The 24,795-nt window shown below is 46.8% G+C and overlaps 3 protein-coding genes across 3 annotated transcripts; all 3 read right to left on the bottom strand.

The window, feature by feature from the left end:
* Positions 1–3,556: 3,556 nt before the first annotated feature.
* Positions 3,557–9,260, bottom strand: LOC112885659. The gene is made up of 3 exons (XM_025951225.1): positions 9,246–9,260; positions 5,284–6,797; positions 3,557–3,804 (listed from the first exon to the last, which is right to left on the bottom strand). Exons 1-2 carry the CDS (start codon positions 9,258–9,260, stop codon positions 5,715–5,717), a joined length of 1,098 nt encoding a protein of 365 aa, XP_025807010.1. The 3' UTR covers positions 3,557–3,804; positions 5,284–5,714.
* Positions 9,261–9,625: 365 nt separating this feature from the next.
* Positions 9,626–12,492, bottom strand: LOC112885660. Its single transcript, XM_025951227.1, has 3 exons — positions 12,418–12,492; positions 10,698–10,791; positions 9,626–10,347 (listed from the first exon to the last, which is right to left on the bottom strand). Exons 1-3 carry the CDS (start codon positions 12,490–12,492, stop codon positions 9,626–9,628), a joined length of 891 nt encoding a protein of 296 aa, XP_025807012.1.
* A 908-nt stretch (positions 12,493–13,400) lies between these two features.
* Positions 13,401–15,080, bottom strand: LOC112887413 (purple acid phosphatase 2-like). Its single transcript, XM_025953579.1, has one exon. It carries the CDS (start codon positions 15,003–15,005, stop codon positions 13,590–13,592), a length of 1,416 nt encoding a protein of 471 aa, XP_025809364.1. The 5' UTR covers positions 15,006–15,080; the 3' UTR covers positions 13,401–13,589.
* Positions 15,081–24,795: the final 9,715 nt, after the last annotated feature.

Raw genomic sequence — 24,795 nt, forward strand, 5'->3', positions numbered from 1 at the left:
CTGACAGGTAGTTATATTTTGAATAGTTTTTAGTATTTTTAATAGTTTTTAGAAATATTTCTTAGGGTAGTTATATTTTTCATGCAGATATGGCGCAGACACCGGAGCTCCTTGACGCGAACACCGACGAACGGCACAGGTCGTACCTGGCAGCGGTGGAGGGGCAGCAGCTTCACGAGTTGCGCTCTCGTGTAGCAAAGGAGTTGTTAAACCTGGACGACCGCTGGCTTGACAGGTGATACTTTGTATTTTTTTTACGGAATGAAAGTATTGCTTGTACGACAATTGTAACCACAATGCAAATATACAGGTTACGTGAGGCTGGTTTGCTGCCACTCGCACGTACGCTTCAAGCCGGCGACGGCCAAGACGGTGGCGCCAAGAAGCGGATGCAGCTGGACCGCTCTCTACTTACGGCGTTGGCGGACAGGTGGCGTCTGGAGACAACACGTTCCACTTGCCGTGCGGGGAGATGGCCCCCACGTTGCAGGACGTGTCGTACCTGCTCGGGCTTCCCATTGCAGGTGAAGCTGTTGGCCCGGTTGCTGTGCCACCTACCTGGAGGGTGGAGCTTCAGGAGCGGTTTGCTCCAGTGACCCCGCCACATTTTTTGGACGTACCAGATGCGCCCGGCCCCGCCAAGGGTTGGGTAATACAATATAGGGTACGTACAATTATTTTTAATTAATTTAATTGAATCATATGTGACTACCTCTAAGCATTCAAGAAATATATTTCAGGCTCAGGATCTCCACCCTCTGGCTGGGCAGTACGAGGTGTCGCGCTGCCTGGAGGCATATCTGTTGTGGTTGTTCGGCTGAACTCTTTTCTGCAACTCTAGCGGCAATTATGTGGACAAGGTTCTCATCCAGTACGCGCGCGTGATTGCGGATGCGGAGCCGGGCCAGGTACCTGGGTGGAGCTGAGGATCGGCAGTGCTTGCTGCCACGTACCGAGGCCTTTGCCAGGCCTGTTTCAAGACGGAGAGGACCGCCGTCATCACAGGCTGTTCACTTCTGCTGCAGCTATGGTCGTACGAGCGATTCGCCTTAGCACGCCCCCTAATCAACAAGGAGCCTTATCCGCCCGAGATGTATGGGATGTGGCACGAGGATAGCCCCACGATTGGTTCGCTTTGAACCGATCGACGGGTAAGCTCTTTAATTTACTGTTGTACGTTTCTGTATATGCAAAGTACCGACGCAGTTGTGTAATTTTGCAGATGAGCTGGGTACATCGGCAGGTCCGAAAAGCATACCCGCAGTTCGTGTCCGAATTTGATCGGATGCGGCCACAGGATGTCATCTGGACCCCGTACACCGCTGCGGCTGTCCGGACACGTGCGCCGCACGGGTTGTCCTCCCTTTGCACGCGTGACGAGGCGTACTGGCTCACAAAGGCGAACCTGGTGTTCGATATTGTCGTCGAGCCGTACTGCGTCGAGCGAGTGATGAGGCAGTTCGGGCGACGACAGCACTTTCCTCTCCTACCTCGAGCGTTCCAGGCCGTGCCGCGTAGCGTACACGAGTAAGTTTGTGATAACTCGTTTTGTATTGAATATATAATCGTTTTCATGAAATAATGTTATCTTTCAAATATTTGCAACAGATATTTACGCAGGGGATATCATGCCAACGAGGTCAACTGGGTTGTCAAGCTGCAGGAGTACGTAGGAGGGTGGCTAGACGCACCTGACGATATGTGGGACGAGCCGCAGCCACACACGGAGGCGTCTTACGGCGCATACCTCCGCTGGTACCTCACTCGCACACGTCCGTACGTCACTCTTTCACGTATTGATGACGTGGAGCATCAGCACCTGCCGACCATCTCGGACACGTATCCTTTGTACCGTGATCAGGCGCAGCGTGGCGCGGTACATCTTTCGCAACTTCAATTATTAAATCTTTTTTATAAAAAATCGATAACAATATTACTCTGCTTCCCATTACTCATGCAGATCGATCTGATCAACTGCGCGGAGGTCGAAGCTGCATCTCAGATCACGTTGATTGAACGTGGAGTACGTATACCGGACGCACAGTACAAAGACATCTTTCGTCGGATTCAAGACAACTTGATGCGAGCGTTACATGCACTGACGTGTCGCGGCAGAGACGACATGGGGGCCTCCAGTTCATCTCATGCGTCCGCCCACGTGTACACAGCTGGCCCGTTGACCTCTGCAGCACTGCACGCAGCGTCCAGCGGTACTGTCGCCAGTTCGAGCTGTAAGTCCTTTATAATTGCCATTTCGATCAAATTTTATTTACACGACTAATTTCTTTTATTTTTATAGTCATGCACTCGACGGCAATGGGACCTCCTCCTGCAAGAGTGGAGCCTCGAACGTTTGGCGCCTATGCTCCAGGAACGTCTCTCCCATCGGGTTCGACGCCAGCTGCTCCGTACTCTTAGGGCTATACTCAGCATGCTTGGTCGATGGGAGCTTCTGCACACGGTGGTCTATTTGGTGTGCCGGACTGGGACGACTTGGAGGGCGGCTCCGTCAGTTGGTCGGAGTTGGTGGGCGGCGGCGGCGGGCCTGACATCATTGGTCCCTCCCAGACGTATGACGCTCCAGCTGCACAGTCCCAGGATGACCCGTTCACGCCAGCACCTCCTCCGCCTCGTCCTCACCGTGCTCCAGATGCACTCACGTACTCGGAGGGCCACATACGCCGACGGCCTAGGATTAGGGGGGAGGACCAAGAGAGCGCGAGGGGCGGAGTAGATACTCCTGATTCGGTGGACTCTATATATTTAAATTGTTTTTGTATGATACTATTTTATTTTTAATGGGTTAATGTATCATACTATCGTAATATTTGGATTCTACGTTGCAAAACGTTATCGTTTAACCATCTTCATACGAGTTTTAGATACAATAATTTTCTTCGTAAAATTGAATTAAAATTTTATATATATACAAAAGAGTATGGTGAATAAATCTTGTATTTAAAATAGTATAAATTTTAAATAGTATGTAAAACAAGAATTCGAACCGAAAATAAAAAATGGGAACTTCCCGCCCGTTGGGCGGGCGGGATGCCAACGGGCGGGATGCCTCGGGAGCCTCTTCACAAATAAGAAATTCTTATTCGCGAAGAGGCCCTCGGGAGGGGCCTGGGAAAAATTTTCGGGCCTCCCGCCCGTTGGATGGGCGGGAGGTCGCCGGTCCCACGCCTCCTGATCGGGCGGGAGGCACCCATTTCTCGAAAATTTTCGAAACCGTACCCCTTTTTCAAATATAATTTTTTTAACCCTTTTTTTTAAAAAAAAACTCCCAAGGCGCTTCATGGGCTATTGGGCTGAACTTGCATGTACAGTTGTACACCACCATGACCTGCAGCTACAATGCCCTACAGCCATGATTTCTGCAGAGCTCTTTCAAAGAATTTGTGGTTACGAGGGTGGACCAGTAGTTAAAATAGTACTACACAAAACACAACTACATATCGGCCAATGTTGTCAGACAGCTAAACAAACATATACCATAATCCATAACCATAGCAGTATGCCGGCACAACACAGTTAAAAGTATACCAGCATCAGATAGTACATGGTAACTGGTAAAATAACAGATTCCGATCCCTGAATAATAATGTCACTGCCTAACAGAGAGGTGAGACAAATGAACTAGCAGCAGTCACACCCCACAATTTGCTCTGACAAGCAAGCTACTGAATAGCCCCAAAAATTACATCTTATACCTGCTCACCAGCTTCATCATAGACCACACCTTAAAGCCTTTTGTCTACTTGCTACGACTCAACCTGGTTCTTACAAGTCTTCCTCCCTCACCTGCATCAAACAAAACATTATGGATTACTTTCTTCCCTAACAAGGTTAAACTATACTAGTTTGGTTTTTGTTTTCCTGACGACCATTAGTCAACGGAGTTCAAGCAAGGATTACTTGGGACAGTTAAGAGTCCCTGCTGCTAAATGTGATATACCACCTTGGGGCCAACTACAGAACCACAATATTTTTTTTTAAAAAAATTGCCAACAAAGACCAGATTGCTCCCACTGTTTTACTTCAGGCGCCTCATGTATTATCAGAGCAGGGGTAAATAAGAAAAGAAAACAGAACACTTCTTTTAAGCTGGGTCTAAGACAAAGAGACATACAAAAGAAAAGTAAAAGGCATCCTCTGTAGTGTGGGCATATATATGAGAGACCATATTGTCTTGTCACCAGATAAAATCCACATGGTGGCTTTATCATTTTTATTTTTGCAACAAGTGAAGGTGCCAACAATGCCTAGCGCTGAAACACCCGAGCATTATGCTCCAGCACTGAAACATGAACAGGATGGACATGGCCTCTTTTGATTGGTTGCTCCATGATGCTGATCCAACAACTTGCAAGATAGTTGCTGCCAGTCCATTGTGCCACAGGATGCCAAAATCTGAGCCTCCTGCAAATGGAGCAGGTTGGCGAGTGCAGCCAGAGCGAGTCCGCTCTGTTCTGATAGGCTGAGCAAACAAAGAATTTGCACGTCCATGCCTTCTAGACAAACTTGTTCATGTCTAAGAAGCATGATCCTAGAAAATGATTTGGCAGCCCGGAGTATTAAACTAACTAGTAAAACCCGGATTAGTTTATTAGTCCGGCATCTATTAACAATAGCCAAGACCAAGCAAGAACTCTTGATCTCAAAAGGCACCTCAATATCCCAAGTGTGTTCATTTTGCCCCTCCTGTTCCATAAAAAAATAATATCCCAAGTGTGTTCATTTTGCCAATGAAAAGGTGGACACCAGTTCTTGAATCAAGGTGTATTACCTCAAATTTCTATCTCAATTTGTTTATCGTCCTGATCCTCTTAAACCAAAGACAGACAAATATGTCGAAGCCACACCCCCGTCCAGAACAAATCAGTGTCCTTTTAATGTATAAACTGGGTAATAAAAACATATGCGTTCATTGATCTCAAAATCTACATCATAATATCATCCAAATAAAGGGGAGGAAATTATTATCAATGTATTTATGTTCAATTGTCTTAAACTCCAAATTAGTCAACTAACATTAAAAAGTGTTTTATTTATAGAAGGCCTCGATCAGTTCATCATTGTAACTTGGTACAGTTGCATGCAGGTCTTGTTTGTGATTGACTACACATGTATAGTTATTATTACTTCATTTTTCAACAAAAGAACGTATACCATACAGCCAAGCAGATGGCATTTGTAAGATAATAGGACTGTCACATGCATGCTAAGGTACATATTGCAAATAAAGAGCTATAAGTAGATGAAGACAGTATAGTTCGTTACCAGTAGCCTTGGTCAGATATTTGGAGATCTCAGTAGGACGGTAGAAGCGTCTAAAGGCAAAGTTTTTCCTGTCGTCAAGCTTGGCGATGCCTTGCAGCATATTGTCCTTGGTGCCAACAGCAATGACCCATCCCTCACGGGCATTGCGATCCACCTTGGACAGGAAGTAAACGGCGACATCACCATCCATGCCAAGCCCCAAGGTTGGATGAGAAGCGAGCAGTCTACTCAAGGTCACCGCCGCCCCCTCCTCTGGATCAACAGTCAGCCCTGGCAGCGCGGCCAGGAGCAGCACACAATGCCTTGGGTTATCAATGACCATGTTTCCGACATCGATTGTGCAATCCTTGTGCCAATCCTTCCATGAAGCAATCGGCACGGGCATAGTCCAGATGGTGGCTGTCCAGTAGTCACGGACAACATCATCGTCGTCAGAGCTGGAGCTGGAGTGGTGCACCTGCTAGCTGCCGACGAGATGATGGGATCACATTGCCAGGACGAGTTCCCATCTCGACGTACTTGATAAGGTTCACCTGCGACTGCGATTGGTCTGGGAGCGTGACGACGGTGATGTCCCGACGGCCACTCGAGCCTCCTCTGCAGAAGTAGCCCCTGTTGCACCTAGCAGGCTTGGGCAGCGGCATGTCCCGGAGCACGGGCCTTTCATCGAGCACGTCGCAGAAGAGGATGCCCCTCCAGAGATCCACCCAGCCGACGGTGGTGGGTCCGAGCGCGATGGTCTTGGTGCTTCTGTGGAAGCTGAGCTCGGTGGCCGAGTCCGGGATGGGGAGCACCCTGTCCCTCTCCGGCTCCTGAACCCGCAGCAGCCTGGAAGTCCAGCGTTGTGTGTCGGAGTCGTAGAGCTGGAGCCTGAACTCGAGGGGGGCGAGGGTGTTCCTGAGGACGGTGATGACGTAGCGGGAGTCGGAGCAGCGCACGATGGCGGTATCCTGGTCCCGGAAGCCTTTGGTGGGCTTCGGGAGCCGGTGGAGGTCGGAGGCGCCCGGGCGCGGACGGGCCGTGTAGACGAAGTAGTCGAAGGTGGAGGGGTCGTCGACGACGCGGAGCCCGGGATGGTGACCCAGAGGAGGGCTAGGTCGGCGTGCGTGCTGACGACGAGCGGGCAGTACTTGACGCAGCGGACGGCGGGGGTGCCGGCGGCGGGCCCGAAGACGGTGCCGACGTGGGGGCCGAGGACGGGGCCTGGGAAGTGGACGCAGAGGTAGGAGAGGCGCGGGGGGCGGGCGAGGCAGAAGGAGACCTGGATGGGTGCGCCGTTGGTCATCCGCCCGGCGGCGGTGGTGGCGTTGGAGACGGCATCGGCGGAGATGTATGCAGTGGTGTCGAGGATGACCGAGTTCAGGCTCAGGTGGTCGCCGTCTTCCTCGTCCTCGGTTGGGAGGAGAGGCGGATCCAAGCAGGGGACGTACACTTCCATGGCGACGGAGGATAACGGCGCGATCCGATCCGATCAGACCGGAGACGACGGTGGGGAGGAGCAAGAATCTGGAACCCTAACCAAACCGTCGAACAAGAAAGGGAAAGGGAATAAAGGGATATTTTTTTCGGTGGCGAAAACGAATTTTATTATTCTCTTTTTTAAAAAAGAAAAGAAATCACCAACCGTTCATTTACGGGTAAACTGACAATCTTCACCTAAGATAGAAACAAAAGATGGATCGAATGCCCAAAGTTCGAGACCCTAGGTGAATTTAAGGTGGGAACACCACAAAATTTACAATTTTCCTTATATATAATTAAGTATATGTATATTTATATATATTTGTATGGATCGGATTTGTACTTCTAAAGCGCGCAACTTTATACAATTAAGAGTTTTTCATCTACCACCGGCTATAGCGGGCGGACCCTACTGAATACATGTGGTAGAAGGAATTGTTGCACGTGCTACGCTACCCATCCAGCGGTGGCTTTATTATGATACGTACGGATATAATGCCACCAGCTGCAAGTCTGAGTGTTTGTTTCCGATTATAATCGCTTATTGGTGAAAATAAATGATAGTCTCACCAAACGCTCCACTTATTTTCGCTTCTGTGATAAGCCGCTTTAGAGATTTGAACTATAAGAAATGAAAAGCTATAAGCGAAAAAATCTCCATGTGGTTGAGAGAAGCAGAAACAAACAACGCTGCAGGATCTCGATCGACTGGTTCTAGCACGCTATACATGCTATATAAGTCTAGGGTTTTAAACTAAACATCAAACGAACACACAATTGGCAGCGCTAGAAGGGTGCTCACCAATGGAATGACAATTGGCAGCGCACCGCGCCACGGCCTCCTATAAAAGGGTTAACCAAAGTGCCACAAATATCTAAGAGGGGAGATAAGTGTATACAGTAAATTAAGAGGAAAAACAAAGGGTTAACCAAAGTGCCACAAATATCTAAGAGGGGAGATAAGTGTATGCAGTAAATTAAGAGGAAAAACCTTATGGCACCTGTGTACATATATGTACGGGATATTAGGAAAACCCTTGCGGCACCTGTGTAGTCAGTCGGGTGACCGATTCGTCAGTCGGCGTTGTGGGCTGAGACAGTCCGGATGAAGTTGTCGCCAGAGGCGGGGTCAGTGCCGAGGGCACCTGATGCGCCATTACTCAACTTCGCTAGTCGAGCCTGTTTGATGTAGTCGATCAAGAGCCGATGTCGTGCAGGTGATCGCAATGGAGTTGCGCCAGCCATTAGGAAGTAGTCATAGTAGTCGAAGTAGTCGGAGATGTAGAATGGCGCTCGTTCCAAGCGCAGCCTTAGGCTGGTCAGCAAGAAGTGGGCCCACTGGGACCCCCGGGTCCCTGGACCCGTCACCTAGCAAAAACGACTAATTAGGATTACCCGATACCCGAACCCGAACTTTCGGGTACCCGAAATTTCGGATATTCCTTTTTTCGGGTGAATTTCAGGTAGCAATTTTCATTACCCGAATTTTTAGTGACCCCAATTACCCGACCCGAATTTCCCGTATTACCCGAATGCCCAGGCCTAGCCTTATGGGTGCATGGAGTTGAGCTATTGGAGGTGCATATATGGTGAAAAATTAGACGTAATCACTAGTTTTGCTTATTTCTGTAGGTGTATCGACACCCGCTACATATAATGTAGCTTCGCCCCTGCCTCTCTTCATAAATCTTTATCATGTCATTAATTTTTGCCTACGTGGCAACTTATTTTTATGCGATTAAAACCCTTATCAAATCTTCATAGGGAATGGCGTAATGTTCAAGGCTTTCATGTTTAATTTTTTATATAAAATTAAATATTTTCTTTTGTGAAACACAATACATTACAATTACACTTGCCCACACTTGTCGCTACGAACATACAGAACTATCAAAACCAATGCCTTCATGGAGCTTTAGTGATCCATGATGAACCAAAGGCACATGATGAGAATATTTGAAGATCAAAACTATCAGAACTTAAGTATGGCAATGCTTCACTGGCTAAAGTTATTTTGCCATTATACAAAGAAACATCGAGAGGGAAGACGTCGAGAAGAGTCAAGAAGAAAGAGAAGGTGCATGGTTGCATCAAGTCTGCAGGGAAGCTCCATTTGAGGGTTGAGGAGTATAAGCCAAAAGAAGATCGGATCATGTCATAAGCACAAGAGAAGAAGAAGGCTTGGAATGACAGAGCACAAAATATTCGAGAATAGTGGCACATAACGGTTCGGTTGCCTGAGACAAGTATGTATTGAGTGGGAGTGTTGAAAAATAACAATTCATACTTGAGAAGGTTCTAGAAGAATTTGGAAATGGCAAGAGTAGAGTTGCCATGCTTCATGGCAAGATAGAAATTTTCTAGAATTAGATATTTTGAATGGTTGGATAAGGATGAAAGAAAATTCTAGAAATAGATATTTTATAAAGAAGAGTGTGGAAGTTGCCACTTGGCAACACCACAACAACCATGAGCACCTATCAATAGAGGTGCTCCCTTACCTCTTGACATACCATGGCATAAGAGTCTCAAATAGAAGATGGTATGGTAGCTATGTAGTATACTTATATTATGATAAGGTAGGCACATAAAGAGTAAAAAAGTCTTGTGTTGTACCATGTTATAGCAATATTTCAAATTGTGGGCTATAAAATTTAGCTGAGTACTTCCAGAGTAGCTATAGAACAGCTATGGTCTTTAGCGGTACGCAAAAAAACAACTAAAATTTAGACTTAAACGTTAGTAACATCACAAATTTCAGCATATATTTCATAAGTGCTTGTGGGAGGGAGGCACGGGCGTATGGCGAGCGTGGTGCGGCTGGGAGGAGAAGACGAGGGAGGGAGGCAGTGTGGGGCTCCGGGGGCTTGCTCCCTCTAGTCTAGTCTTCTCCCATCAAAAGAAAGGTGGTTTCCGCTACCTTGCGTCTGGCCGGCTCAGAACCCCTTGGGTCACTGATGGGAGGATCACTGATGCCCCGATTGAAAACCTTATCAAGTACCGGATGCATGTGAACTAGAAGCGTCCAATCTTCGGTTTCTGAATGAGAGGGGTTCAGGATCTGTCTCAATTTTAAATGGTCCTCCCTTCCAAGTAACTGATGCGCTCCATACAAATCAAGAAATAGATGGGCTCTTGCCATTGCTGATTTCAATGCAAGATGGGATAGTATGTACTCTTGGAATGAGAGTGTACGATGTGAATTATATGTGCCGAGTTTTTGGAAGCAACTAAACATATCAGACTCCAACTCAGTAAAATAGATAGGAATATGGTTCTTGGTTGTTTGGAAATATGTTGCAAGGAGTTCTGACAATTTCTTAAAATCATTGGTCATTGCCTGGCGAGTTGCACTTTCTGAGGCTTCTTTAGCAATTTCAAAGGTGCGCCGATCCGTAACCTGCACATCCCCGATGCTTAAAACACCATTCCAGCTCTTCCCATTCCGATGCTTCTCAATGACAGATTGAAGATAACCAAGATACAGTTCCCTGCCTAGATCACTTAAGATAATAACATAATCGCCTTGAATTCCATAAATCTGGACTTTCTTTGTAAGTATACTTGCTGCCTCGCCAACAAAATCACTTAAGGCCCGAAATGCTGCATGTGCAACGACAAAGTTACTAAGTTAGTACTTACACAACAAGAAAAGGTGCATTAGACATTTTCTTATCCAGAGCAGTGAGCAGACCTTTGTCCGGGTAGATCAAAAATATTCACCCTTCAAAGATTTATTGATACTTGTTTACATTCTTTCACCATATTTTGTTCAATAATAAATTTTTTCAAGGTCTCGTTTAACAATCGTACAATCCTGCCCCAATAAAACAAATATTTGAGTATAATGATAAGCATTCGTATCAGTAATATTTTTAGTTATATAGCTTAGAAAAGGCATGATGCAAATCAGCAAGTTTCAGACCTGGAATAAGACCGCCAAATGCTGTTACCAAGGAATGCATATTGTCCTTGAGTGTGTTTGTAAACACAGAAGGTTGTTGACTTGCGATGTACCATCGCTTTTAACTCACCCTCATGCTGGAGCTAAAATTTATAAAATAGACTAAAATATTTCATAATTTTATTTTATATCTAAAATAATAGTATAATAACTCAGAAAAAGTTCTTAAATTATTTACAATTCTAGCTCCAAGAATTTCTGGAGCTGGGTACGAGCAGCTCCAAGAACTCCACAAATTTTTTAGAGTTGGAGCCATACCAAACACGTCCTAAAAGTCTTGATCGTCAATACCAGTTACACATAACCCTAGTACTAAAAGAAACCTTCAGTACCGATTGGAAACACCTGCCGGTACTTAAGAGGCTACAACGCTGATGCATGTAGACAGTCCCTTTAAGTACCATATGGTGTTTCCAACCGATACTAAAATATTTTTCTTTTTCCCTATTTATTTATTTATTGGTGTTTATTCATGCAGAATTGCTACACGCATCCGAGCTAGTACTCTACTTTACATTCATTAGTCACGTTTGATTTGAAATATTATATGAAACTAAATAAATATCACGATCCAAATTAAGGATATACAAATATAGTAGTACTTATTTAAATATACTAGTGGAGATGTACGTGCCACATGCACGTTTTTAAAGAATAATTATTTAAAAATAATTGGATCGCATCAAGACTATTAAAAAATTAATTTATTTATTAGTATATCATAGCAACCCAATCTAATCTAATACAAGCTAATCGAATTCTTTATTTCTTAGATTACAAAACCGGTTGAACATCACCATGATTATATGGAATTAGTGGATGAATTTTTTAAAAATATACAAGTGCATAAAATCAGTGTTAGCCTAAACGGTAAATGCTAAATCGTAGGTTGCCTACCGTTTAGCTATTTATTCAGACTAAACGGTTGTTAACGGTCATTTAAACAGGTTAAACGGTCATTAAACAGGGTAAACGACTGATTAAATGGATACGGCTAGCCACTGTGTAGCGTTTACACGGTGTGTACACAGGCTAAACGGCCGTGTAGACGAACAATGCATAAAATCGCGATGTATCGATTATTATTAGTGTTTTGTGATGATTACAAGTACATATAAATGTCACGGCAATGATGGCCGGCTCTGCTTTATTTACATTTCCATTATAGAAGAACTCTCTTTTGGGATTTACGATCAGTGGCGGAGGACTTTCGTGGCAAGGTATGACTAGTACCATACCTTGCTTTTTTCACAAATACACTGCACATATATTTATCTATCTTATATTGTTATGATCTGCTAGATAATCCGTGCTCAAATTTAATCCATGCACCGCTACTATTTACGATCTCGTTATTAATGAATCCTATGAATTGCTCCGATACTATCAGGTCGATAATTTCATCCTTCATACTCATCATCTATCATTTGAAAAAGGTAAATATATTAAACCATCCGTTCAACATAATGAGAGACGAAATTGTGAAGGTATATACTTACTTTTAAGTCCTCACTTATCATCTTGTCACCTACTAAAGTGTGCATGTAGTACCCGACATAAATTATTTCCACTTTCTTGTCTCTACCACTAAAGGAAATATGGAGTTATGAAATATTTATATATGCATATATAGAATACTAAATGAGATCTGCAAACTCTAGCAAACATATACTGGAAATTTTATTCTGACATAGAATTTGTTTCCTTACAGAAAGCATGTTGGGCCAAAAATTATTAGGCCCAGCGTCAATTCTGTGCCTCCTGCTGTGGCCTTTGAAGCCCATCTCCCCCAGGCCCAATTGAGCCGCAGTAGTGGCAGGCAAATGGCTTGTCGTTTGATAGCTCAGATCAGATGCGTGCTTTGCTTCTTCTCCATGTGTGTGGGTGGCCACATGAAAAAAAGTTTGGCGTTATACTGCATGCCTGAAAGTGCGGCCTTTCCATCCATGATGAGCAGTTGATGACAGTGCACATGAATCATTAGGGCCATGTAGCATCATTACTTTAAAACGGCATCAGATTGAATAAGGTGCTTGCTTCTTTTCAAGTTGGTAGCATGTCATGGCTGCCTATAATCAGTGGTTACCGAAGTACTGGTACGTACATCGCCTTTTGCACTAGTACTGCTGTGAGCAACTCCAATGTTCATTATTTTGCAGTTTCAAGTTATAATACTTTTGGCTATGTGCTCTAAGCTTTTTTTTTCCCCTCTTGAATACACTATGGAAAACTGCCACATGCATCAAGTATGAAACACCACGAAGACATTTGATGAAACATATGGCTACAGCAAAATCAGGCTTTTAAAGAATTGCTCGAGTCATATTTGCATAATATACATTGTTTGAGTGGTACCAGGTACAAAAAAGAAGTATGCAGGTAGAGGTATTAGTAATTTCCTGAGCAGTTGCTTCAAAGCTTGGTTTCATCGTAGTTTTAGCCATAGATGCCGCCAAAAATGCCAGCTCAAAAACAAAACCAGATACGAATATGTGTGGAGTTAAGGAGATGATGCTTATCCGGACGGTGTCACCACTCATGACGCGGTCCACTTGATAGCTCAAGAGTAGTCAGTCAATCATCTATGACAAATAATTCTTATGAGAAATCAAACAGCTTCTTTTTAATTTGGAGGAACTTAACAAACACACACATTATTCATGCTTGAAACAATTAAATGCCATAATAATCATGCAAGCAATCTAGAAATATGACTGTCTATTTATTTCAACATTTTGTGTAGCGGTGTGGTACAGTCATCATGAACTGGTCGTGCAGCCATCATGCATGGCTACATTTGCATGTGCACATCTCATGTGGCCATGGTTATTATGGGGAAAATTAATTAACTTAATTACATATATTACGCGTAGTAGCTAGGCTATATGTTTGAGTGGACGGACGAGTCGTCGTGGTTGGGCATGTGGTAGCGATTGGTGAGCCACGTGGCGTCCGCCGTGACCTTGTTGCCGTCGTGGTTGCGGTACCAGGCGTAGTAGGCGTGCGTGCGGTTCTTGATGTCCAGCACCGCGTGCCCGAAGCTGTACTCCCGGAACGCCGAGTAGGCCGGCTGCGGCCACGTGAGCTCGTCGGCGAGGCCCTCGATGTTCCCGCCGTCGCCGATGACGACGTAGACGGGCGCGCGGCGGTCGGCGACGGGCGTGCACCTGCCGTCGGTGATGTTGTACTTGATGTTGGAGTAGCGGTGGCTGCGCTCGTAGGCGTGGACGTGGCCGGCGAAGACGGCGTCGACGCGGGCGTCGACGGCCATCTTCTCGAACTGCACGCGCATCGGCTCGCCCTCCATGAAGTGGAAGTTGTTGCTGTTGTACCAGGGCACGTGGGTGCTGATGAAGAGCCACGGCGTGACGGCGCGGTCCACGCGCTGCAGCTCCGCCTCCAGCCACTTGAACTGCGGCGTGTACTTGCCGAAGGCCGAGTAGGAGGAGAGCACGATGATGTGCGCCGGGCCCAGCTTCACCGAGTACCAGTACGGCTCCGACGACCCGCTCGCGCGGTACGGCGTCGGATACCGGTGGGTGAAGGGCTTGAACGCCGTCGTCTCGCCGAGCTCCGGCGCGTACTCGACCTCGTGGTTGCCGGCCGTCCAGATCCAGGGCTGGTACGCGACGCTGCGCTCGGAGAAGCGGCCCCAGGTGTCCCAGCGGTTGCTGTCGTGGAACGGGTGCTTGTCGGCGTAGGAGAGGTCGCCGACGAAGAGCACGGCGTCTCCCGGGTGCTGCTCGTAGTGCGCCAGCGTGCTGTTGGAGTCGGCCGTCTGGCCCAGGTCGCCGATGAGCCCCAGCCGGAGCGAAGCGTCGGGCCCGGGGCGGGGGGGCGTGGTGAACCAGAAGGTGCGCACCGTGTCGCCGAACCCCACGGCGTAGTAGTACCTGGTGGCGTGGTCCAGGCCGGCGAGCGTGCAGTGGTGGATGAAGCCGGAGGTGTAGTTGTAGAAGGTGTAGCGCGTGGTGGTGCCCTCGGCGGCGTGGTCGAGGCGGCCCATGGCGCGGCCGTAGAGGACGGTGCTGTTGCCCTCGGCCTCCACGGTGACCCAGGAGACGGTCATGGCGGTGCCGGCCTGGTCCCCGAGCGTGATGTGCACCTGCTGCGGCGCGTTCCGGCCCGGCGGCACAGCGAAGACGTCCGCGTCCAGCGGCATGTCCTCGGAGGCCTCCAGCTTCCGACGGTAACTGCTCGTCACCCCGCGCGGATGGTGCGCCGCCTCGGCGACGAGCACGGCGACGGCGAGAAGCACCGCAACGGCAGTGGCGGCGGCCTTCATTATTCTTTCCATGGCGCGCGGTGGCCAAAAATTAAATTAAGTTGCTAGCTTATTACGCCGGTGGTGCATGCTACTGCTAGCTAGCTTTACGTAGAGGTGGTTTATATGTAGCAGAGCGGAGGCATCGTATCAGCGGGCAGGCAGTGCAAGTAAGGACGATGGGGGACAGTAGCAAGGCGTGTGGTTGCCTGTGTAGCAGACGACGTGGATCCAAGGACCGCCATGCGTTGCATTGTTTGGAGCTTAGCTCCAGATATTGCCCGGCCTGTCAATCTCGCGGCGATCTAGATCTCTTAGAACGTGACTCATTTGTCAAACAGGAAGAAGAAGAAGAATAAATGCAATGCAATTATTGGTAGTGTGTGGAACAAGACAAGGCCATAGCCGTTGTATGCATGCGTCAGGCAGAGACTGGCAGACAGGCGCCGTGCAATGCGCACCACGCATGTCTCCGTCGATGCATTCAATCTGTGATCGCCTCATAGGTGGAGCTACCTGTACCTGTACGTCTTGCTTGGTAGATATTGTCACGTGCTTAAAAGTTAGAAGTGCGTCGTGGAGAAAGAGACAATCTGACAGAGACCTCGACGATCCGCCTCCTGACCTGATATGGAGCGAGCCATGCGTCAATCGACGAGGTCGGGGGCAGGACCTCGCACACTCACCGTCCTCGGACCGGGTGGTGAGGATGAGGAAGGACGCACCAGAGTTAACTATGACAGAGGGCCAACCACTTCTTTCACGGGGGTTACAGTCCGTCTTACTACTACTACAGGAGAATAATATTTCATCTGTCCCGTCCTTACGAAGGGACGGGACGCAACATCATCACGATGCTGCGGACATGCCTCCATCACAACGGAGTGACGGGGCATAGCGCTAAGGACGGAGCGTGACTACCGCACCATACTCACTACCGGAAAAAAGATCTTTGCTGAGTGTCAAGTATTTTGCCGAGCGTATTTCGTCGGGCACTCGGCGAATAACAACTTTGCCGAGTGCAGCTCTCGGCAAAAATAAACACTCGGCGAACAATAGATTTGCCGAGAGTCAAGCACTCGGCAAAAAAATAACACTCGGCAAACCATGTTTTGCCTAGTGCCCTACACTCGGCAAAGACATACACTCGGCAAAGCTCCGTCAGATGCGAACGATAAGAAACAGCTGTTAGCTTTGCCGAGTGTCCGTGATCTGGCACTCGGCAAAGTTAACTTTGCCGAGTGCCCGTGATCTGACGCTCAGCAAAGAGAAGGTCACCAAAACGGACGCAAGAACCATGTCATTGACTGAGGAGCAGTACTTGCAGGTAAATATAGAATATTAATGTTAATTCTTTTTACATTATGTATTCATTCCTTTTTACGTTACATACGATTAATGTAATCTTCTAATATATCATCTACTTATTGTCCTGTAGATGATTCCTTATTGGTGCGCTGCGCATGCCGAGTGCTGGCAACAAATGGTGCAAAAGTGGTGCTCCAACGAGTGGGAGGAGTTGCACAACGCTTGCCGGGAGCGGCGTTTGATGATGTCTGATGTACCACACCATCAAGGCAGCCGCAGCCTCAGCGGATACGCAGAAGCATGGGTACGCGAATTCATTTATTTAATCCAACACTCAATTATGCATGATTTCTAATTGTCTTGCTGGTTTTCTCGCAGTCGTCATCATATGGTGGCCAGCCTTGCTCCCTCTTCAAGGCATTTGCTATGGCCCACAAGGGAAAGGCGACGTCCGATGTCAACTACAACCCGGAGGACGGGCCCGAGGCATACAGCAACGCGACCACCCACAACCGCCTCAGTGAGTACATATCGATGGCAAGGGAGGTCCATAGTCCAGATTATGATCCGACCACCAAGGACCTTGACGGTGAAGTCATCATGAGGGTCGGAGGAGGTAAGAAGCATGGGCGGTACTGGATTGCCGACGGCGCAATCGACTCGTCCTCTACTCCTACTCTATCTCATATTAGAGCAAGGAGCACCAGCGCGAGCCCAGCCATACGACCTCGGCAGGACACCTCACAGTACCGGATACAGGAACTCCAGGTTATTATTTCTTTTTGTGTCGTTTATTGATTATTATAGAACATATCTTTGCATTATTATAATATTGGGGTGAAAATTTTGCAGGACCAGCTAGAAGAAGAGAGGAGGCTACGTGTGGACTTGGAGGCGAGGATGAACGCCGAGCGTGAGGCCTTGGAGGCGAGGATGAGCGCCGAGCGTAAGGCCAAGCGGCTGAGGATGAGCGAGATTCTTGCTTACATGCAGAGCCTTAGCGCCGCAACGTGTGTTGCTCTTTCGTTATTTTCTCCACCTCGACCACCACCTCCACCTCCTGATCCATTTTCTACTCCTGTGAGTATGGATAAGTTTTAGTCATGTATGATCATCATTTTTCTTGTCTCACATGTAATCTCTTCTACTTTATGTAGAATCAATTGGCGGCCTCAAATGACCCTCATGTATCTCGGAATCAAAGTAATTAGCCAACTTGGTGATGGTTTCCGAAATTAGTCAATTGATCCTTTGTTGTGAACTTGTTGAGAACTTGCTGTAATAAGTGGTTTTGAGAACTGTTTGTGAACTTTGTGAATTTATCCGTTGAACTCTTGTAAAACTATTTTTTATTGCTTATTAATTTCATCATTAAACTCTTGTAAAACTTGTGGTCGATCAGATTGTTTGATGCATCTGTGTGGCTATTGTGAACTTGTAAAACTATGTGAGGTTTCGGAGAGAAAGAAAACAGGCGTTTAAAAAAAAACCTTTGCCGAGTGCCTCTGCTCCAGCACTCGGCAAAGTGACATAAGATTTGCCGAGCGTCTCTACACCAGCACTCGGCAAAGTGCATACACTTTGCTGAGTGCTGGACCAGTACACTCGGCAAAGAGTATAATATTTGCCGAGTGTCCCTACACAAGCACTCGGCAAAGAGGCGCTCGGCAAACGTCCGTCAACGTTTCTTCCGCCGTCACGTCTGTATTTTTTGCCGAGTGCAGGATAAGGCGCTCGGCAAATTCTTTGCCGAGTGCCCGACAAAAAACACTCGGCAAAGAGGTCTTTGCCGACCCTTTCTTTGCCGAGTGTAACACTCGGTAAAGTGTTTGCCGAGTGCTTATGTTGTTTTGCCGAGTGTCTCAGACACTTGGCAAAGTAGGCTTCTCCCGTAGTGACTTATTGTCACACGCTCACCCCCGACTGACAGAGCATGACGTACAGGAGCAAGATAAGACGGCCACCCCACGGCTCAGGACTTGGACGGTGGTCATCGGAAGGTCCCGACTGACAGAGCCGGAACCCAGACCGGTGAAGCAAGGAGCACTCCCTCTTTCTACCTCCCTCTTTCTACCTTTGGTTCCCCTGTAATGGAGATCCTTTTGGATTATAAAAAGGATGGTCATCCGCCTAGCAAAGAGATAAGATAGATAGACCTAGACCTCGATAGATCTCGACCTACCGGATCATCCACTCGCAAGCTTATAACTCTCCAAACCTTCACAAGCATCTGGGCTCAAGCAATATAACCGACTGACCTCTGACTGGATGTAGGGTACGATTGCGTGAACCAGTATAAATCTTTAAGTTATTGTATGCTAGACTACATCCGATCACGACGCGCGATACACATTTTGAATCGGTTTAGCTGCCGGCCATTTCGGAATGGACATTTGTGGTAGAGCTCTCTCGCTCTCATGCTCCTCGCAAAATACATTACTGTACAAGAAGATATAGCACATCCATTATATTATTCCCTCGTCTCCACTAGTCTCGTCCACAGAATCCTTCATCATCGTTGTTGATATTTTCTTTTTTTTTACAAAACACGGTACAGACTGACATAAAATGATACTAAGAATGGTCATCTCTAATGCTAGGATAAAACCCGTCAATTGGTACTTCAAGTCCCTTATCAGCAATAACGCAAACATTTAGATCAAATACAAAAATTCTCTTATAAGGTTAGTACCTCCATGATGTTCTTAACCTCTTGCTTTTGCTTGTTCTGCCACATGTTCCCAAACTCAACTGATGCAGCTTCAGCATCGGCAACCACATTCAAACTTGGAAAGCAGGCTCTTCAAATCTGCACAAAAACAGCAAAGCCTCACATCCAAGTACGTGAAATGCTAACAATTCGAATTTGAATCCACCAATTATTTGGTTTTACCTCTTCGTTACCATCTTCTTCTTGCCAATTGGAGACGAAAGATTGGGGGCACCTCTTCAGTCCACGCACGAGTGCACTGAGCCAACGTCCTCCAGCAGGTTGGACCAATCTCTGATCTCCTTTTTTTTTTTGTTATCTTATCCCATCCTCCGCGTGGGGAGATGCATGGGCTGAGCCTGCCTTCCTCATGTTATGGCCTTTGAAGCCCATCTCCCCCAGGCCCAATTGAGCCGCATTAGTGGCAGGCTACCTGAAAGTGCCTTTCCATTTTAGTTCCATGATGAGCAGTTGATCAAAATGAACATGAATCATTAGGGGGCATGTAGGATCATTACTTTAAAACGGCATCAGATTGAAGGTGCTTCATTCAAGTAGTAGCATGTCATGTCATGGCTACCTATAACCAGTGGTTACCGCAGTAATGGTACATCGCCTTTTGCACTACTAGAACTGCTGTGAGCAACTCCAATGTTCAATATTTTGTGGTTTCAAGTCATATTACATTATTACTTTTGGATAGGTGCTCTAAGCTTTTTTTTTTCTTGAATACACTTTGGAAAGTGTTGAGAGCTACTCAACTGCCACATGCATCAAAAACCACAAAGGCATTTGAAACACATGGCTATGACAAAATCAGGTTGTAAAGAACTGTTCGAGTCATATTTGCATATAAATTGTTTGAGTGGTACCAGGTACAAAAAAGAAGTATGCAAGATGCCTCCAAAAATGCCATCTCAAAAACAAAATCAGATACAAATATGTATGAAGTCAAGGAGATGATGATTATCCCGACGTCGTGGCACAGTCCAGTTTGGATTGGGCGTCTCGATTGGATGACCATCTAGCACCGAGCACAATAGCACTTGCTCTGTCACTCTGCCAGCACAAAGCCATCTAGTTCACCTGTTCCATCAACACATAGCATAGCTCTAGCTGTCGGTGTCACCACTCATGATAGATAGTCCGATTGATGGCTCAAGAGTAGCAAAACATGTGCTCGATTGGCACTCCTAATCCAGTATCAGTAACAAGTAATGCCAATGCACTCAATTTGCTTTCGCCCAAACTCTGTGTGCAGTGCAGCCTCACCAACCTTACCTCCTGCCACTCACCCCCATGCAAAGACTTCATAATCCGCCACTGCCTACAGAGGAATCCAAGAAGCAGCGGCCGGGGAGAGCCACTCCACCCATGGCGCCAGCGGCGGCGGCGGCCTTCGCGGCGCAGGTGCTGCGCGGGTGCTGGTTCATGGCGTACGGCTCCTTCCTCATCCGGGGCCGGATGGTGCCGAGGAAAGCGACGGAGACGGCGGCCGGAAGCCATCCGACAAGCAGGATGAGAGCCTGGTGTCGCCGCCGCCGCCGGGGCCGTAGAAGGCGAGGTAGAGCTGGGTGAAGATGGCGCCGCTGAGCCCGACAAATCCCTTGAGCAAGCCGAGCATGACGCCGCGGCTCTAGGGGAAGTTCTTGACGCAGGTGATGAGCGCGCCGGTGTTGGCGAAGGCCTGCGAGTTGCGCCGACGGCGATGTAGAGGCAGACGAGCCAGAGCGGCGGCGCCGGGCGGACGGCCGGTGACGGAGAGGTAGAGCATGAGGTAGCCGCCGAGGTTCATGGCGGCGCCGATGGCGAGGACGAGCCAGGGCGGGGTGACCTCGGCGACGAGGCCGGCGTGGATGCCGACGTTGGCGCCCACGTCCTTGAAGAAGCCGACGGTGTTGAGCTGCTCCTGCGAGTAGCCCAGCGTGGCCTTGATGTCCTTGGAGTAGATGGCGAAGATGTAGGTGGCGCCGGCCGCGGACATGATGAGGGAGGAGCCGTACGCCATGAACCACCGCCCGCGCAGCACCTGCGCCGCGAACGCCGACGCAGCGGTCGCCATGGCCGACGGCTGCTTGCTTGTCGCGAGCAGAGTGTGTGTGCTGTTCTGGATTACTATCTAGTTGCTTAATGAGTACAGTATCTATAACAGTTAGTGGTAAAGCAGCTGTTAGTCAAAAAGATCTGTGGGTCAAATGCATGCTGTGATGTGAACTGGAGCACACTGCTGCGTTCCTAGTTTTACCGGAGCATGCGTGCGTACACCGGTGAGTTGGAATTTTTTTTTATCGTAAGCCTTACTGCTTTATTCAGAACCTCAGGCTCAGCCAGGTCGCGAGCTAAAAAAATGTTTACAAATTCACGGAGGGGATCCATCCAAACAATCGGATGTTTCGGGTTCCGACACCGGCCAAACTTAGCCAGCTTATGAGCTGAGTTACAAGAACGAGAGATATGTCTCACATTAGGAGTATTAAACAAAGTTGACATCAGGAATTTTTCCTCTCTGAAAAACACACCACCTAAACCTTGATCACTCTCCTCCAACTGCAATGCCTTCATCAAAACTTGTGAGTCCGATTCCAGCACAATACTCTGCATCCCCACATCTGCTGCCGCGTTCAGAGCCTCGACACACGCATGGGCTTCAGCACAAAGAGCATCTGCTACGACTTCGATGCATCCAGCTCCGGCCATGGACGCCTTTCCTTCAAAGTCCCGCACCACAGAGCCCCAGGCGCCCCTCTTATTTGCCTCACAGAAAGCACCGTCTATATTAATTTTCCAAACACCTTCCGACGGTGGATCCCATCTTCTATTACGACCTCTTGACACCGGCACAGCCTCCCTCACAGAGGCATTTTCATTGGATATGCTGGCCATTCGAGCTCTAAAAATCACCTCATCTATTGATCTCCTTTGCTCCCTAACATTGGCATTATTCCGAGCATCCCACCATGACCAAAGCAGGCCAATGGTCATTAACTTCCTTTCTGCCGTCAGAGACATGATACATTCTGAGATCTGTTTCGCACACGTCAAGGTACTCAATTTGAGGCTGATGTCTTCCATGTTCATAGCTCTCCAGCATGCCTTGACATATTTGCATTGCAAGAAGCAATGTCCCCCATCCTCATCCAGCCTCCAACAGACAGGACATCTCGTGTCAAGCATCATCCCTCGTCTAGCAATGTTCATTTTTAATGGCAAATTGTTATGCGTAAATCTCCAAAAAAAAAAGATGTATCTTTGGCGGGCACTTCAGCTGCCATATTCTCTTCCAACTGAAGTCAGGTGACCTTGACAACCCTGAGCTTGAGCTGCCTTCCCCATGCTGACAACATCTATCCCGTGTCTTGCCCTCGCCCAACACATGATATGCTGATTTTACAGAAAACACACCATTCTTACCATAATGCCAAGCCAGCAGATCCTCCATACCTTGCTCAACTGGAATACACAGTATACGAACCACATCCTCCTCCTAGAATACTGATTTAATTAGTTGGCTATCCCAATCACCACTTACTGGATCAATCAATTCAGAAACCCGACGCAGAAGTGTATGACCACGTGGTGTGATCGGTCTTCTAGTAATGCCATCAGGTATCCAAGGATCAGACCAAATGTCGATATGTGTTCCATCCCCTACTCTCAAGATTAAACCCTCCTTGAGAGCATGCACACCACGGATAATGCTACACCAGGAGTAAGAAATCCCTGGCTTCTCCTTCACCTCCAACAGGTTCCCATCAGGGAAATACTTCGCCCGTAGCACTTGAGCACACAATGACTCCAGGTTAGTTATCAGTCTCCATCCTTGCCGTGCGAGCATAGCTAGATTAAAGAGGTGCAGATCCCTAAACCCGAGCCCACCATTCTCCTTCCTTGTACAAAGTTTCTCCTTGGATAGCCAATGCATTTTATACCAAGAAGTTGGAAAGTTAAAAGAAAGATGAGATTTTAGACCAAGAAGTTGGCACTTGATATTTATTTTCTTTTTTTTTACTTCTTAGGCGTAGTAGTAGAATAAATTTTAACTTGCAATGATGTTTGTCGCATTGCTTGCATTAACCTATGCAATTAAGCAAAACCTGTAACTTATGAACAGTTAACACAAAAATGGGTGTTCACTTTTTCTTTGGGAGAGGGTGCAAGTTGAATCTAAGTTTATGCTACCAATAACATGCTAACAGCTTAATCAATTGAAACATCATAAGATTACTAGTTTTATAGGACTTGGTTTGTAGCTTGGTCCTGATTTCAAGAAAAAAAGGTGCAGATCTGACTATCACCAACTAGACAGCAAAATATCAGCATGTAGTTTACTGAAGGATCATTTCGTGCGGCTTGATTCCGGCACGAGCAACGACGACTCTATATTTGGATGCTGCATATATGTGTGCTCAGCAATAATTAATAGATGATCAGCGTGCAGGACTATACCTATCAGCCGTGTCCCACAATTGAGATTATTATGAGCATGGAAAGGACCCTCAATTATTGCCCTTGAGAGGTTTGACTAGATGATGAGCCACTGGTACAGAAATGATCTTTGGTCGTGCACATTTGTCTCGGCTACCGCTGAGCCCGGAACCAATGAAGTTTTAGTTCCGGATCCAATGGCTAGGGGCCGGGCGGGGGGATTTAATCCTGGTTAGAGCCACCAACCAGGACAAAAGCTCCTCATTTGTCCCGATTGGATCTACCAACCGGGTTCCGATTGGTGGCTCCAACCGGGACCAACATCCCTAGCCCCTTTATCCCCTCCGTCCTCCCCTGCCTTAGCCATTCAGTTCCTTTGTTCTTGCTGTTCTTGGCTCAGGTGGGGGAGCTCATGTGCACGTTTTGTGAAAGATTTTGATTCCTCCATCCAACCAACAGTTCTAGAAACTTCATCCTCTCATCTTACATTGCTAGGGTAGTTCTTTTCATGGTTTAGAAATAGAGAAATTTAAGATCTTTTTTAATTGGGGAAAATATTAGAGTTTTTTCAATTTATACACCATTTGAGATCAAATTTACTTAAGGTTTGCATACCTACATGTGATTTACTTGTATTAGTTGATCAAAATGAGTATATAGCGTAGAATGTTATTTTTTGAATGGGAGGATATATATATATAGAGAGAGAGAGAGAGAGGAATAGTATTTAGAAAAAATTTGGATATGAAAATGAGCATAGTAGAATTTTTTTATTTTTAGAATGAGAGTATGTTTATATGACCATATGTGGATTTGAATATGAAATGTGAATATGTAAATGTAAAATTTCAAATTGAATGTTTATGTGAAATGTGAAAAATCAAATTGCATAATTATTGAAAGTGGAAAAAAGATGTATACTTGATATTTATTTTTATTACGAATGAATTATTCTCTAGTGATGTACAAATGAAACCATCGAGAAGTAAAAAATATTTATTTCGGAACATGTATGTGTCCTTAACCTTAACTATATGGTGATAACACTACCATTAGTGGCCAACATGAAATCCGCGACACGGTACGGTATAAGAACGTGATGAAGCAGTACGGCCTTGGTCCCAATAAAGGAATCCTCACCTTTGAGTGAGGTGAGGATGCCACCATTCAAACCAAGGCCATACCGTTTCATCAAGTCCTTATACCGCACCATATCGCGGATATCAATGTTGATTTCGAATGGCAGTGTCATCACCGCAGGGTCAAAGTTAACGACAGATACATGTTCTGAAAAAAGATTTTTTTACTTCTCGATGGTTTTAGCATATTTCATCTGAAATAAAGTTGTGGATCTTGATTGCATCCCATATACCGTAGGAC

The sequence above is a fragment of the Panicum hallii genome, chromosome 3 (genome assembly GCF_002211085.1).
Source record: "Panicum hallii strain FIL2 chromosome 3, PHallii_v3.1, whole genome shotgun sequence".
Classification (NCBI taxonomy): Eukaryota; Viridiplantae; Streptophyta; class Magnoliopsida; order Poales; family Poaceae; genus Panicum; species Panicum hallii.

Bases quoted from the DNA above. Each gene is read 5' to 3' on its own strand.
- LOC112885660 (XM_025951227.1), bottom strand. From the start codon at position 12,492: ATGGGCTTCAAAGGCCACAGCAGGAGGCACAGAATTGACGCTGGGCCT. The intron at 10,792-12,417 runs GTAAGGAAACAA...TATAAATTTTAG, and splicing joins TTTGGCCCAACATGCTTTCT to CTCCAGCATGAGGGTGAGTT. The intron at 10,348-10,697 runs GTAACAGCATTT...TTGCACATGCAG, and splicing joins AGGACAATATGCATTCCTTG to CATTTCGGGCCTTAAGTGAT.
- LOC112887413 (XM_025953579.1), bottom strand. From the start codon at position 15,005: ATGGAAAGAATAATGAAGGCCGCCGCCACTGCCGTTGCGGTGCTTCTC.